Genomic DNA, 16165 nt, shown 5'->3' with positions numbered 1-16165 from the left:
GTTGGGTAAGAACAGGACAAAGTCTAGAAATGTTTTGGAAATGGAAGAAGGCAGCCCAAGAAATGTTACTTATATGGGAGGAATTATTTATTAATAATAATTATAATTATTATTATTTAGTAATTGCCATTATTAGTGTATTAATGGATATAAATAATTGCATTTAAACGATTCTCCAAAATCTGTTGTATGTAAACAATACTGTTTTAAATGTTATTGTTTTTTCATCAGAACACCCGGTTTCCACGTCTACCTGTATTAGTTTAAATGGCACTTTTGCCACTCGCAATATGGCGGACGCGCTGACGTATCGTGCCGACTGGGCAACACCGTGAATGCGATGTCTATCTATATATGTCTATGGCGCGGATATCAATGACGTCATGACGCTAGCGTGCTTCAAAATCACGTGAGAGGCGCATTTCAAACAAGTCTCTGAGCAGCGCTTTGAGAACTCGAGTCTCGACTAGTCAGTATCGAGCTACCCATTACTAGTGTGCTCTTATGAGACACTCGCGCTGCGACTTCATCACAGCCACAAGATCAAGCAAAGGTGCGGTAGGTGAGACAAAGTCAAACGTGGCGATCGCGTACGGGTGGGAATGCCAACAGGAACACCGCGACATGCTGAGAGGCTTTAAATTTGAGGAGGTGCCTGGCGCCGCATGGTTCGCTTTTAAGTGTTGGGGATTGAGAAATACGTTTTAGGAGGCGGCACAGCAAATCGCACGTTTACTGTGGGTGACAAGGGTCGCACACTTTTTAGCTGGTGCTACATTACTTTATTTTGCGGTCGGTGTCCCGTGAAATGTAAAGCTACATCTAACTTGGAGGCACTTTAAATTGGGATTGATCTCTTTACGCTCGTGTACTTTACGCACCACTTCCCCTTTCAATTTCGCGCATGCTCCGAACTGTGCTGTCCGTCGGGCACGCGCTTGTTCAGCCGCTCGCTCCCGCACGGCCCCGTCGTTCATTTCTGATTTTTCTCGAGCTCTGCGTGTTCTTTACGTTTTTTCCTTTTTCCTCTAAAACTATCATCGGTCAACTTTGTTAAAGTGGCGTCGAAAGAGATAACTTTACAGGGCGCATTCAGGTTTCATTGCCAGCAGTTTGTCTCCTAGTGAAACCTATTAAGAAGTAATTTAAATTATTTTGTTGTATTTTCTTATCAGGAAAGATGTTTGTGCGTTTTCACTTTAATTTGTTTAATGGGAAATAAAAAACACAAACATTACACAAGCTAGTGCTGCTGAAGAGTTACAGTAAAATCTACAGCTGACATGGCATTACGAGTACATTTTTGTGATATTTCAAACGGTATTGTTTTATTTAATGTCTTTTATCCTTTCCAACTACTTTCATTATTTCTGTACAATTTGATACTTTAGCTTACTAGAGATGGTCGTGTTATATTAAGAAAAAGACTCAAGCCAATCGGGGAGTTAGTGTCTGACCATATGAAGTCATCAAAATACAAAATGTGAAAGCTACCGAGCTCAGCAGAGCCGCGACTCGACTATTATGGGCTGGAGCTCAACTGTCTGTCCTCATTGTTTAAAGTGGCAGTGCCGCCTCAGAGACCTTGGTGAGCAGATTCTGATGCCCATGTTGGTGAATCGCTGTTGAGCCCACTCCTATCTTGTCCCTCAGACCCTCGTGCCACTAGGTGGTCTTTAGGTACAATTCCTGCTGAAGTCTCATTTTAAAGGGCATATCCATCTTGTGGTTTTCCACCTCCTCAAATGCTCCATTTTCTTCCCCACTTGCTTAACCCTTGCTCTTTTGCTGACTCAGCTGATATCTCCGTGATTTCCATGCACAAGTCCCATAGTTGCAGTTCATTAGTTTCTGGTTCAACTTGCAGATTATCCACACTTGATGTGCCAACAGACCCTTCATTGTCAGCAATCCTATCAGGATCAGTAAACTCTAAATTATACCAATTTCTGTTTGTCAGCTCAATCTAATACTTTATCTGTATGCCACCATCTCTGTCCACATATCTCACAGTTTGCCTCTTTTTTTAGACAAACAACAACTCTGTCTTAAGCTGTGAGTTTGCTCAACTTCAACATAGGAATCTTATACTGGTACTGAATATTTAGAGCAGGCCTGGGCAAACTACGGCCCGCGGGCCACATCTGGCCCATTGGTCTTTTTAATCTGTCCCACCGAAGATTGTTACAAAATTGCAAAAAATTAAATCATATCATAATTATGACTGTATTCTGCACATTAGGCGCAGTGATACATTGACTTGATTTTGCGGAGCTCGGGTTGCTCTCTGTTATTACTCTGCCACTGCTCTGAACCCATCTGCAACAATGAGTGGGCCAAAGAAAAGAAAATTCGACAGTGAGTGCCGAGTGTTTAATAAGGAATGGACAACTAAATACTTTTTCACTGAAGTCCGGTCAAAGGCTGTATGTCTTATTTGCCAAGAAACCTTTGCGGTTTTAAAGGAATACAACATCAGCCGTCACTTTTCCACCAAGAATGCTAATTACGCTAACAACCAGTCAACGCAAGAACGGACGGCTACCGCTCAGAGGTAAACTCCTTTATCAGACAAACTGCCATCCAAGAATCAAGCACGAAGGCAAGTTATGTGCTGGCATTCAAATTAGCAAAGACCAGCAAGCCTTTCTCCGAAGGGGAGTTTCTCAAAGAGCGCATGGTAGAGACAGCAGGTATCTTGTGTCCTGAGAGCAAGAACAAATTTGAAAGAATGAGCTTATCACTCAGGACAGTGACTCGCCGTGTTAAGCGAATAGACAGACGAAGACTTAGCTAGCAAGTTAAATAATAAAGCGGAGTCATTGACGTTATATTCCTTGGCACTGGACGAAAGTAATGACATAAAGTACATCGCTCAACTTTTAATTTTTATCAGAGGGATTAATGACAATTTTGAGATAACGGAGGAGTTTTTGGCCATGGAATCCCTAAAGAGGAAAACGCGGTGAGAGGACTTGTATGACCGCGTGTCGGGGGTCATCAATAGGCACAAGCTACCTTGGAGTACGCTCGCCAGCGTTTCCACAGATTATCACAGAAGATTATCTCATTTTTGGAGCTACTTGAGAAAGCTGACGATTTTCCTGAGCTGAGTGACGCAGATTGGCTTTGTGATTTTGCTTTTGCTGTGGACATACTGACACACATGAATGAGCTGAACGTGAAGCTACAAGGGAAAGAGCAGTTTGTGCATAAAATGTACACAAACGTCAGTGCCTTCAAAACCAAGCTATAGCTTTACTCTCAAAGCAAATGTGAAACAACTCATTCACTCATTTACTCACACTGGCTACGCTGAAAGAGGCCCCTCGACTTGTGAAAAAATAAAGGAAATCACTGGACGACCTGCATGGAGAATTCTGCCGTCGGTTCTGTGATTTTGGACAAATTTACAAGTCACTTCAGCTGGTTTCTTGTCCCTTCACACAGGACCCTGAAACGGCACCACAGGAGTTGCAGTTGGAACTGATTGATCTCCAATGTGACACCGTCTTAAAGGAGAAGTTCAACTCTCTTAAACTGGATGAGCTTTATACTAAATTAAGCGCAGCCAAATTTCCAAACATCCAGAAGATGGGACAGAGGATGCTGGTGTTATTTGTCTCTACGTACAGTATGTGTGTGAACAGACTTTTAGTGTGATGAACACCAGCAAAGCACCCCACAGATTCCAGTTGAGCGATGAACACCTCAGATCTGTTCTGAGAATTGTCACAACAAAACCAACACCAGACTTCGATGCCATGGTAAAAAAAGGTGATCAACAACACAGTTCCCACTAAAAGTGAATATTAACACTATAATGCCTTTTTTTATGTTTGTTTGATATGTATGAATCTAGTGCTGGCCCGGCCCGTCTGTCAAATTTTAAAAGTCAATGTGGCTCCCGAGCCAAAAGGTTTGCCAACCCCTAGTTTAGAATCTCCTTATCATCTCCATTGTCTTCATTATCTGATGTAGTCTTAGATAAATCTCTCTCTTCACCTCTCTCACTGCTGGTGGTATGTCGATTGTCACCTTTACCGTCGACTTTACGTAGTCTAGAATGGTGGGCCCTTCCAAGAGCACCTCCACGTCTGACACATTTCACAAATCCATCCTGTCTAATGGCTTCTGCATGTACTTTCCAGTCCACTCTTTTGTCGTTCACTTTGTCTCAGATTTATCATTTTCAGAATTAACCTGTCTCTGGAGTGCTCTCCGTATTCGGTCTGAATACTCGGCTTCATTAAATGCTCTTCCTGGAGTGTTCAGTGCTGGAATATGTGCTCCTCTGACACACTCCTAGTGGTGCCTTCGAGGGCGGGTGGTCTGTCCACAAGAACACAAGGAAGATTTGGTTTTCGGCCAAACACCGGCTGAAATTAGCTGTACATATAAGTTTTGCGCATGGTAATCTTTACCATTAGTGCCTTGCGGCGCGAATCTGGCACTAACCAGTCGCATCCAGTATTCTTTATCACTTTCTGTATCATGTCTGTGAGTGTCTGATTGTGTCTCTCAGGTAGTCCATTACCCCAGGGACTGTATGCAGCGGTGGTCTTTGTTTCAATGTTAAAATTCTCTGCCATCTCTCTGATTCTTCACAATTATCACTAAGTAGTTACTGAGGAGCTCCATGTACTCTTATCTGAGAACGAATGAATGAATTGTTTCACATTTTCTGATGGTCTCTTTGTCTTTACAACACTTCTTGCACTGAAACGTGTGAAGTTGTCAATGATGTGAAGACCCTGTACTCCTATTTGACGTTCATGTCAGTCTATAGCCAACAAAGCCCTAAATATGACAGCTTTAATAGACCTGCCATTGCTGTGTCCAAACATGATGGTGCCATGTAGATAAAGTGTTTTCATATCTACATGCTGGGACTGAAATGTATGCCAACCCCATTTAATGAAGGTCTGCAGTGCACTTTGATCACATCTGAATTGCCTGATTTGGAATTTTAAACTGTGAGGCAGAAGTGAAAATCAAGAAACGTGTGACTTTGACCCAAACCTTATAGATGGCACTGTAACCCTGAAGTGTGCTCATTATTTTTACTAACTTTATGAAGTTAATTCTACATTTTTATTTTCACAGGGCTTTCCCATTTCACTTGGCCATACACTGAGGTGTCTAATGGCCTTCAGCTCAGGGCTTTCCAAAGTGTGAGAAGTGAATCTGAGAAGAGAAGGGCAGACACTTTAAGAGAGAGAAGAGTTTCCCACAGAGAATGGCCTCTGCCAAAGAAGATGGTGTGGATAAAAGAACGGTGCACATTAAAGAGGAGGACTGTGAGCGGCTCACACCAGAGGGTGTGTGTGTGAAGCTGGAGGATCACGAAAAAAGAATTTCAGTTTTTAAAGAGGAGGAGGAGTGCAAGGAGGTAACTGCTGCTGTTAAAGCTGAGAATTTGAATGATTTCTCCTTTGGTCTTGAACTTCAAAAGTATGAAACTGAGGATATTTTCAAGCAAGAGGCCAGTGAAGAATCTCTATCCAGTTTACAGCCCTGGTCCAATAATACGGGGCGACTGGCTATGCAGGAGAATTCTGTAGAGCTGAAATCAGAGTTATCAGAGTCTGAAGAGAAAATCACCGAGGGAAATGGAAGAGAAGAAGAGTCACCTGGGAGTGCTGGAATAAGTGAGTAATGTGATCTATCTATACTAATAAAAGGCAAAGCCCTCACTCACTTACTCACTCACTCACTCATCACTAATTCTCCAACTTCCCGTGTGGGTGGAAGGCTGAAATTTGGCAGGTTCATTCCTTACAGCTTCCTTACAAAAGTTGGGCAGGTTTTATATCGAAATTCTACGCGTAATGGTCATAATTGGAAGCAGTTTTTCTCCATTTACTGTAATGGAGATGAGCTTCAATGCTGTGAGGGCGGAGTTTCGTGTGACATCATCACGCCTCCCACGTAATCACGCAGTACGTAGAAAACCAGGAAGACCTCAAAAAAGCGCTGAAGAAAACATGCATTATATAATTGAGAAGGCAGCAAAACAATAAGAAGTGAGCGAGTGACATATACAACCATATTCATGAGTTCTGCTACTTCGGAAACAAAGCACGATGTAAACCTACACTTTAAATTAAGTTCATAGACAGGCTGCGCTGGCGTTTGTAATTTAGTGCCTGCCCATATAAGGCCGTCCGTCAGCGGCAATCCAATAGCAAACTGCCACGGGTAAATATTCACGGGTGAAGGACTGTGCTTATGGAGAGGAAGATGAGATGGTCAGGGTGGTGTTTGACACAAACTCAGCGAAACTGCGAGAGAAAGTTTTAAGTGCCAGGACTAAGGTAACATTAAATACAGCCATGGACATAGCACGAGATGACACCAGCACAGCTGGGAACCTTCGATGCATGTACACCGAGTGGCTCACGTGAACTGACGCAGTGCACAGATAAAAAGCAGCAGTTCCAAAGAGCTGAACAAAAACCGAATTACACAATTGAAAAGGCAGCAAAAAATATGAAGCGTCTGATAAGCATATTCATAAATGCAGCTACTGTGGAAACAAAGCAGACGGTGGAAAAAGTCAATGTCCCGCTAAAGGAAGACAGTGTAAAAAAACCCGTGCATGCAGTGTGTCAGGTCTCAGATAAAGAAGAAGACGAGCTGTTTATTGATGCAGTAAGAATCGAATCGATGAATGAAACCTGTCATCTTTACAACGATTGACAAACACGGAATGTAACTTGAACACAACACATCCTACAAATACGAACCTGATTGAAAGAAATAATGATAATCAAATCCTTGATGACAGCAACACTCAGTAACACTCACAAAACAAATACTGTATATTGACAGTCATGTTACGTTATTTTTAAAATGTTCCCTTTTCTTTTTCTAGCTTTTTTAACACACTACTTCTCCGCTGCGATACGCGGGTATATATATGTATATATATATCCTGATCTACATGCTCGAATAATGGATACTTTATTCGCCATCAATGATTGTTTTGGTAAAGCCATACTCAGTGTATTCATTAGATGAACGGTAAAAAAGTAAGGGCGAGGGAGGATGACTTATTGAGGCATGCAGGCTGTAGTGCGCGTCAACTCTATCTGAATTACACGATCACATTTGAAAAAATACATCTTTTCAAGTTCTATTTAGTCCATATGTGTCAAACTCAAGGGCCGCGGGCCACATCCGGCCTGGCGTGTAATTATATCCGCGAGATAATTTTATATACTGTATTATTGTTATTAATGGCCCGGGTATATGAAGCGCTGGTAACACAATAAACTACAGATCCCATAATGCAGCGCTTCAGCTGCCTTGCCGAACAGTTACCGCTTACTAGAGTTATTGCGCACTGAGTTTGCACAACGCTTTGGTGACTTTGAAAAACAAAAAAAGTCCGTCTACATGCGGCTCGAACCTTGTGCATGTTTGGTAGCACATATCTGTGTGAGAAGCTCTTCTCAGTGATAAAGACTAACAAAACAGCACACAGGAGTCGCCTCACTGATGAGCACCTGCAGTCCATCCTGAGAATCTCCACAACACAGAACTTCACACCAAACAGAAACTAACTTGTGGCCAAAAAAAGATGCCAGGCGTCCAGCTCTAAAATGACATATGAGCAAAGACAACTGAATGATTTGATTTGTTATTGCACGTAAGAGCGGGAGTCAACCATTTTAACAAACAGCGTATTGCACTGATACGAAATAGCTGTGTGTGTATATGTGTAGATATGTATGTATATGTATATATATGTTTATATATGTGTGTGTGTATGTATGTATATATATATGTATTTGTGTGTATATATGTGTGTGTATGTATGTGTGTGTATATATGTAGATATATATATGTATGTATATATGTGTATATGTATAGATATGTATCTATATATATGTTTATGTGTGTGTGTGTAATATATATATATATATATATATATATATATATATATATTATATTATATATGACAACAACACTCATCACTCACAACAGTGACAAAACAATTACATTAACAATCAGGTTACGTTATTTTCAAAATGTTTCCTTTTCTTTTTCATTGCTTGTTTAACACACTACTTTTCCGCTGCGAAGCGCGGGTATTTTGCTAGTTACATATAAAAGAAAGAGAGTGTTTATAAATTCTAACGGTGGGTGCTTTGATGTTTTTAGAGGATTTAAAGTGAGAGTGGAAAACACAGTTAATTGAACTTGGATAAAGACCACCTGCTCAGGTGCAAGATAACAAACAATAGGTTACCTAATAAATGATAAATTAGAATAACTTGGGTGAATAAGGAAAAATGTAAAGTGTTGAGCGCATGACTTGAACATCATGAAGCTCTGTCTGAAGCAGTGACGTATGTTAGGCCAACAGCGCATTACGTTCAGTGAGAATATCAAAAGTCATATTTTGTTAAAGACATGTATATTTCTTAAATTGTATGGCAGTTAAGGCAGAAATGTCCACAAAAAGAAAGAAATAAGTAAGAATAAAATCCTCACCCTGTGCACTAAATAAGAGTGAATTTGCTCAAGCCAGTGCCCACCTAATATGTGCCTCATCTTTCTAATGTTAATCTCGTGCACTTTGACGTTAAGGGTGACAAGAGCTACCTGTACGAGCCATGAGGACATTCAGGGGGTCTCAGGGTCTTCTTTCAGCATCTTGTGTTCTGCTGTCAGCCTGAACTTGTTGGGGCAGCATGGCCTGGACAAGTTTGCAGTGGTGTGAAATCTTCACTTGGAGATGATCTTGGTCCCTTCCGTCTCTCACAGTCACATCGGGTCAATTTGGAGTCACCACTCCACTTCCTCTGCATGTTTATGAGGATGAGGGGATAAACCAGAATAACCAGAAACGCCATTCAGAGCCCTTTTGTAGAACAACTGTGGGCAGGATTTGACCCCAGGACAACTGAATACCCATTCCATTCCATTAGGACCTGCTGATATCAATAATAAGAATAGTTTTTCTTTTCTTTTTTTTTAAATAATAAATGTTATTTTACCCATTCATAAACTTCATATTCCATAATAAAGTTCTACTGCTTACAGCATACACGAAGAACATTTACTCATAATGCACACATAATGAACAAAAACAAGCTGAAAAAAACAAAAGGCATGTCTTAATCATACTCCACATTTCTAATGAAATAAAATGTTCAATTAGATATTTGTAGCCATCTACCACAACAAGAGGAAAAACTAGACAGTTTTGGTGAACGCTTCAGGTTCTTATCTAAGAATATAAGCATCTCTGCATGTTCTGAGGACAGTCTGGTCCTCCTGTCATCCACGACGTGTGTTGCCGTACTGAACAGACCCTCGCTGTCCCGACTCGTATAAGGAGGGCACAAGTAGGATGAAGACTTTTATAAGTCCTCCAGAAAGCCAGTAGCCCAGCATCTCATGTGATATAAGGTTCACAGAGGTAAAGGTTCACCTCTGATGCTGCTGACTCAAATATCATTTTTATCTTCATTGACAATTTCTTCATGCATTCTGCAGTTCTGTTGGCAGGGAGTTTCTTTGGATCTCTCGGCTGTCGTCTGTCGCTCCAACTGCATCTGTGTGATCGAGACACCGGCACTAAGGAGACTGTATGCTTGATATTTGCTATAATCTGTGAAATATGTGTCTTTGTGCGATTGTTTAATTTGGGGAAAAATCATTATGATGATGATATCTGTTACAGAATTCATAACTGTGAGTAGTGGCTATTCACACTGAATGATAATTATGCATTATTAATATTATTTCATTACTCCTAAAAACTAGGCTCATACCATTCTACCCAACAAGTAAATAAGAGGGCTGATTGCAGTTTCTAAGTAATCGATGTCCACTTGATATCGATTTTATATTTTTGTACCAGCTCAGTGAAACTCTGCATCCGTTTCCACCCATCTACCTACAAATTCACTGAAAGGCTAATAAAAGGGATTTTAGTCAAAACATCTAATATCTGGTTAATTAATTATACAAATAAATCAGTCAACAAACACTCACTGGCAGATGGAATTGTGGATCTAAATTATCTAGAAGGTGACATCTTCCAGAACTGAAAGTGGCTGGTTGTCCAGGCTTACAAATTCCATTGTTTTTGCTGTCACAGTAAGTCTTTGGCGTTCGTGCTGTCATTATTATAAGGTCGAGTTTTCTAAGTGCTGCCATCTTTGGAGGCCGAGTGATAGTAGGCGACTGAGCTAGACTAAGCTTACTGGTCACCTCAGCCTTTGAACAGCTCGTTCTTCACACCAGTCCCTTTTCTGCTGACTTCTCAGATGTTGAATAAGGTTTGTATTGTTGAAAGTGTTAGCACAGAATCCTCCATGAGTGACTTCTTTTTACACAAATATTACATGAAGGAAATAAAACTGTTAGACTGTCGAGAACGTTTTTCTGTATTTTGGTAATGTTGGAACTTTGTGTTGCATGCTTTTTATTATTCAAGATCAGATTTTAAGATCAGCTAATTTACTGATCATCAGTCAAGTCATTTGGAATGAAAATCAGTTGATTTTGATTTGTGATCAATTGATCAGATCAGGCCTGTCTTTCACATGTAAGAGAAAGGTGGAGAAGTTGAACAGAGAGCAGCAGAAAATGTAAAGACCACACACGGAGTGGCCAGACCATAAATAGCACCTCCGTGTGAGGAAGAAACTCCAACCAATGTGCCACCACTTTACTTATACTTTGTCATTTATTTTAAATGGCAGGTAGTGGTTAGGAATTTGGACATCAAACTCTGAAGTTGCAGGTTTTAATTCAGCTATTGGGACCATGTGACAACAAGCAAGTCATATGACCTGCCTGTGCTCTAGTTGGAAGAACAAGAGAAATGTAACTAATTGTGTATCAAATGTTTTAAGTCGACTTGGATAACCATGTCAGGTAAAAATAATAGTTAAAATGTTTGTGTTATTTCAGATGTACAGAAGAATGGCAGCTTCTCTCCACCTTCATTTGGTCAGTCCTCTCTTCAGTACAATGAGAACAGTATGAAGAAATCGGCAAAAGGATCAGAGAACCAGACAGCAGCCTTTTTGCAGTGCAATTCTGTCCCTTCTACTGGAGCAACACAGACAGAAGCCACCAAAACTGATAGACAACAAGTGGAGAATGAAATCCAAATTCATACTGGAGAAAAATGTTGTTTGGAATGTGGCAAACAATTCACATTCAAAAGTGATCTTAATAGGCATATGAATATTCACACAGGAGAAAAACCTCATTGCTGTTCAGAATGTGGTAAGTCATTCTCATGTATAAGCTATCTTCAGAAACACAGAATAATCCACACAGGACAAAAACCTCATTGCTGCTCAGAATGTGGTAAGTCGTTCTTAAGGAGAAGCAATCTTCAGAGGCACAGAAAAATCCATACAGGAGAAAAACCTCATTGCTGTCCAGAATGTGGTAAATTGTTCTTAAGGCGAAGCTATCTTCAGAGACACAGTATAATCCACACAGGAGAAAAACCTCATTGTTGTCCCGAATGTGGTAAATTGTTCTCGCGTATGAATAATCTTCAGAGACACAGAAGAATCCACACAGGATAAAAACCTCATTATTGTCCAGAATGTGCCACACAATTTTCTGACAAACGCAGTTTTCAAAGGCACATAGAAATTTATGTTGGAGAGAAGCCATATTGCTGTTCTCAGTGTGGAATAAAGTTTTAAACATTAGCTCATTTCAAGTAAACACACAAACTCCCAGTAAAGCGAAAATGCAGTATTTATGTTCTGAATGTTGCAAATGTTATACAAGCTAGAAAGGTTTATCCACATGCCACAACCCATACTAAAGAAAAATCTCATTGCTGTTCTGAAAGTGAGAAACGATTCTTATATTTAAGCGTAATTCAGTGCCACATCAGAACTCTTACTAGAGATAAACCTTATTGTTGTTCTGAATATTATAAGCAGTTCTCACAACAAAGCACCATCACAAGTCACATCAGATGTCACACCGGAGGGAAACCTCACCTTTGCTTGGAAGGTGGCAAACAATTACCACACATTAATTCTCTGTATAAGTATACAAAAGTCATACTTGAGAGAAGCTTTACAACTGTACTGAATTTGGAATGTTATTCTCGTATAACGATTCCTTCACAATCATAAAATTATTCATTCTGGTTAGAAACAAAGCTGTTCTGACTGTGGCAAGCTTTTCACAGACCGCACAACTCCTAAAGATCACATGAGAATTCACTCTGGAGAGAAAGCTAATTGCTGTCCAGATTATGGCAAACGATTCTCAAGTCCAAACGCACTTAGTTGCCACAGAAGGATCCACACTGGAGAGAAACAGTACACCTGTTCTGAATGTGGTAAAGGGTACTCTTCCAGAAAAAGGTTTTGGAGACACACGCAAAGTCATATTGAAGTAAAGCCTGTCCCTGAAATGACAAATGATATTTTCATTGGATCCTCATTCAATAAAAATGAAGAAAAATCTTCTGAATGTGGTAAAGGACTCCTAGTTGAAAGTAGTTAATAAATACATTAGAATAGTGGACAAAGCACTGAAAGTGACAAACAGATCCTAGTTGTAAGTTAACCTCAGAGCCACATATGAACTCACACTGGAATGAACACACTGGAATACAACAAATATTTCACAAACAGAAAGAATTTTCTTCAACAACTTCTAGGTGCAAGAATAAACCTCATTGTTGTCCTAAATGTCTTTTCAGACAGTAATGGCCTTCATAGTCATAAATGACTGGCCTATTGTGGTAAGCCTTTTAGCTGCTCTGAATCTTGAAAGTGGTCCTCCTGTATCAGCTATCATCAGCATCATCTAAGATTTCAGGAAGGACTCAGAAACGGTACTGCCAGGACGTCAGCCATACTGGGACTGATCATCTCTGCACCAATGCTGTAACATAAGATGGTGAACAATACAAACACCAGACAACAGAATGAGGTAGCAATAGAACTGTGCGGTGATGATAACTTCAACCCCACAGCACAACTGAAAAAGTTCAATGTAATAATAAAAAATGGAGAAATCAAATCAAATCCACATTGCAGTGCCAACTACCAGGAGGTGCCACTGACATCAATGGGAATATTTGTGTTTCGAAAGTTTGGATATGGGTCCTTATCTGAGTAGCAATGAACTTGTACCATTTGTGAAAGAAAATAAAAAAACATTAGCTGTAATGATTATAAGTTGTTACTTCACAATACCAAGAACTGTATTTTGTTTTAATCAAGCTGTAGAGAGCTATATGATTCGTTATTTCTATATCATCTGTTCTTCATTTTGGTAATAAAAGAATTAGGCTTGTGCACAGAATTAGGGACTAACTTGCATTATTTTATGAGAAAATGCTGACCTCTTGATACTAACAGAACACCCTGTGATATTATAAATCAATGTGACAGTTTCTGAATTCTTAAAACTATTTGAGCATATTTCTTAAAACTGTGAGTGCCCTGATAATCTCTTTATCTGAAAGAAGCAATGTACACATTCCAATTCAGGCAGTCGTAAGCTATTATAATTTATTTATAACCTCAAAATGAAGTGCCATGTGTTTTTTTGTTTTTTTTTTAAATTATTTTTATTAATACACTAACTAGATATATAGAGGGAGACCCCACGTTAGGCAGCAGAATGTCTGATCTGACCAGTCAGTGGCACTGAGCTCTTACGCTATTCTCTTTGACTCACCAAGAATAAAGAAATTGCTTTATACTTTAAAATATTGTTTGCCTTCTGTTGTTTCCGATTTCAGCATCCACAGATTTTGGTGGCCTGTATGGGGACAGGAATGGCCAAGCGACTCCCTGAGCGGGATCGTCCAGAGAACTAGCAAAAGGACTGATTCCAGCTGGATCGGGAGGATCAGCTCCGGAAAAAGTTAGGACTGGCCTGCCTCGGATGAGTCCTGCATGAGGAGTCCTTGACCTCCTCTGGTTTTTTCGTGGAAGTCGAGTGAAGTAGAAACTTCCACATAGGAGTAAAATTTTTGGTGAGTTCCTGGGGTCTTTTTGACAGGGAAAGATAATAATTGCCGATTAAGGTGCCTCCGGACAGAAACAAAGGTGCTAGAATAGCTAGTGAGTACGCCCCTAGGAATTGAATGGAATATTAAAGAAAGAACGGATGGGAAGAACAGAAAGTAGAAAAGGAGCACTTTTGACCTGGGCGCCGAATAAGTGAGGTGTTGAGAATGCTTAGTTAGTACGCTCCCTGGAACGGGACGGAGTTTATTACTGGCTCAGGGATAACAATAAAATAAAATGAGGCGGGGCATGGGAAGAATAGATAGGAGGGAAAACACCTCATATGAAAAATAAAATTAGTATATTCATGTATTAGCATAAATAAATATAGGAAAATATATATAAGCATTAACCTTAGTGGAAATATTAATGTAAGCAAGGTCTGCTAATGGTTAAATAAAGGCACATGCCATATTTCTTTTTTAATTGCAGCTTGGCTTTGGCTGCCAATATAATCTAGCGAGAGGACCCAGGAAGGTAGGACAATAAGGTAAGGACAGCCCCATGATGGAAGAAGGGAAAACACCTGTTTTGATCTCAGCTGACCTAAAAATAAGCGAATCAGAAAAATAAAGATAATTGACAAAAAAATTAAAATACCGTGATCATCATAAAAGAATTTGACAGGCCAGCTACAGGAAAGGGGAGTCAGAATAAGCAGCGAATGAGCTGCTTCAAGCGAGGTCAGAATGATAAGAAATGAGATATAATCTGTGATTTTTGAACTGTTCAGAGCTCAGGCTGATTTGGCCGAATTGATTTGAGTCCGTGTTGTTGTTTATTGCAATAAAACGATAAACTCTGCCTATCCTCTTGACTCCTGAGAGCGTTCATTCCGGGTGAAGACCTTTGGTGTGTCTTTGCACCGCCGATTTTCTCTTGGACACTCACGGACAGGACACCAAAGCACTGTTGCGGGAGAGCGAGTCTCTCTTGTCTGTACGATCTGGTCATATTCTTGCTCCAATGGGTTGATCTGATGTGGAAACCATGAGTGGTAACCAGCTGTTAGACGACTGAAGAAGGGGGTCGGCGCTGAAAAGTAGAAGCCTCTTACCCAGTTGTCCGACAAGACTGTTAGTCCGCTAAAGCCACGAAGCAGCAGATAGTGACCCAGGAAACGAAATGGACCTGGGGCAGACAACCGCAGGGGCTGAAACCTTATACCTTGCGCTATTGGTGCTATCCAATAATGAGAAAAACAAATAGTAAACCGGTCAACATCCCTTTAGGAAATCAAAGGTCTCTGTTGGAAGGATTGTTTCGGAGGAAGGAAATTGAATATTAAAGCCGACTGAAATTGGAAAACTTGGCTCTTCTGCTTTGCAAATCATGAATCCACTTACTCATCTGTGACTGAATAAAGACTAATTTATTGAACTATTCCTGTTACTTTAACAGTTTATTTGGCAGCTGAACAATTCCCCTCCTGCCGGCAACCTGAGTGAAGGTGCGAAATGCAGACAGGAATAAGATTGGTGACCGGTGAGCACAACGGCTTTCCCATCCGGGAGAGGTACTGGGGACGTAATGATAATAGTGCCTCTTGTAATGAGATGGAGTCCTAAGTATACTCGTAATTAGCAGGGAGAGGTGGAAGTTTAGTAAAAGGGAAAGTACGTCCCGTCAGGGAATCTCAAAAGCAGGGGTGTTGATCTCCAATCCTGGGTCATCATGTATAAACAGTGCGTACGCACAGAAATGTTGCTTAAGAACTTTTCCACTTTCAAATCGGTATGTATAAAACCTACACCTACGCATTTTTCCACTGTACCTCATACCTTGTCGTACGCAAGTTCTCCGCTCGGTTTTGCTGACTGGCGGCACCCAGCGTCAAAGCAATGCTACTCTTTCTGTGTTATTACACCTTATTTTCTTGACGTGGCTTTATAAATACACTGAAACTAACCGCATAATGTTTATTAGTATAATGCATCTGATCGTTATTAACTTTTAACAATATAATGGTCCAGGGAATAGCCATAGTATTCCAAATACCATAACTGATTTAGCATTGTTTCTCTCACTGCACCTTCTTCTTCTTCTTCTTCTTCTTCTTCTTTCAGCTCCTCCCAGTAGGAGCTGTTACAGCGGATCATCTTTTTCCATATTACTCTCACTGTACAACTCAGAGT

General features: G+C 40.3%; 1 protein-coding gene across 3 annotated transcripts; it reads left to right on the top strand.

The window, feature by feature from the left end:
* The first annotated feature begins 423 nt into the window (after positions 1-423).
* On the top strand, positions 424-14838 carry LOC120528351 (zinc finger protein 665-like). Of its 3 annotated transcripts, XM_039752495.1 has the most exons (4): positions 424-553; positions 5107-5651; positions 10936-11256; positions 13760-14838. In XM_039752495.1, the coding sequence occupies exons 2-4, from the start codon at positions 5240-5242 to the stop codon at positions 13813-13815; spliced, it is 789 nt and encodes a 262-aa protein (XP_039608429.1). In that variant the 5' UTR covers positions 424-553; positions 5107-5239; the 3' UTR covers positions 13816-14838. The 3 variants fall into 3 exon arrangements, with proteins under 3 accessions (XP_039608429.1, XP_039608427.1, XP_039608428.1); XM_039752493.1 differs by lacking the exon at positions 13760-14838 and having other exon boundaries at positions 10936-13317; XM_039752494.1 differs by lacking the exon at positions 13760-14838 and having other exon boundaries at positions 424-562; positions 10936-13317.
* Positions 14839-16165: the final 1327 nt, after the last annotated feature.

This window comes from Polypterus senegalus, chromosome 4 (assembly GCF_016835505.1).
Source record: "Polypterus senegalus isolate Bchr_013 chromosome 4, ASM1683550v1, whole genome shotgun sequence".
In the NCBI taxonomy this organism is placed as follows: Eukaryota; Metazoa; Chordata; class Cladistia; order Polypteriformes; family Polypteridae; genus Polypterus; species Polypterus senegalus.
The sequence above is the reverse complement of the archived record's forward strand: the minus strand, read 5'-3'. Positions and strand labels throughout refer to the sequence as shown.

Excerpts from the sequence above, each read along its gene's own strand:
- LOC120528351 (XM_039752493.1), top strand. The coding sequence starts at position 5,240 with ATGGCCTCTGCCAAAGAAGATGGTGTGGATAAAAGAACGGTGCACATT. Across the intron at positions 5,652-10,935 it reads ACCTGGGAGTGCTGGAATAA|ATGTACAGAAGAATGGCAGC; the intron begins GTGAGTAATGTG and ends GTGTTATTTCAG.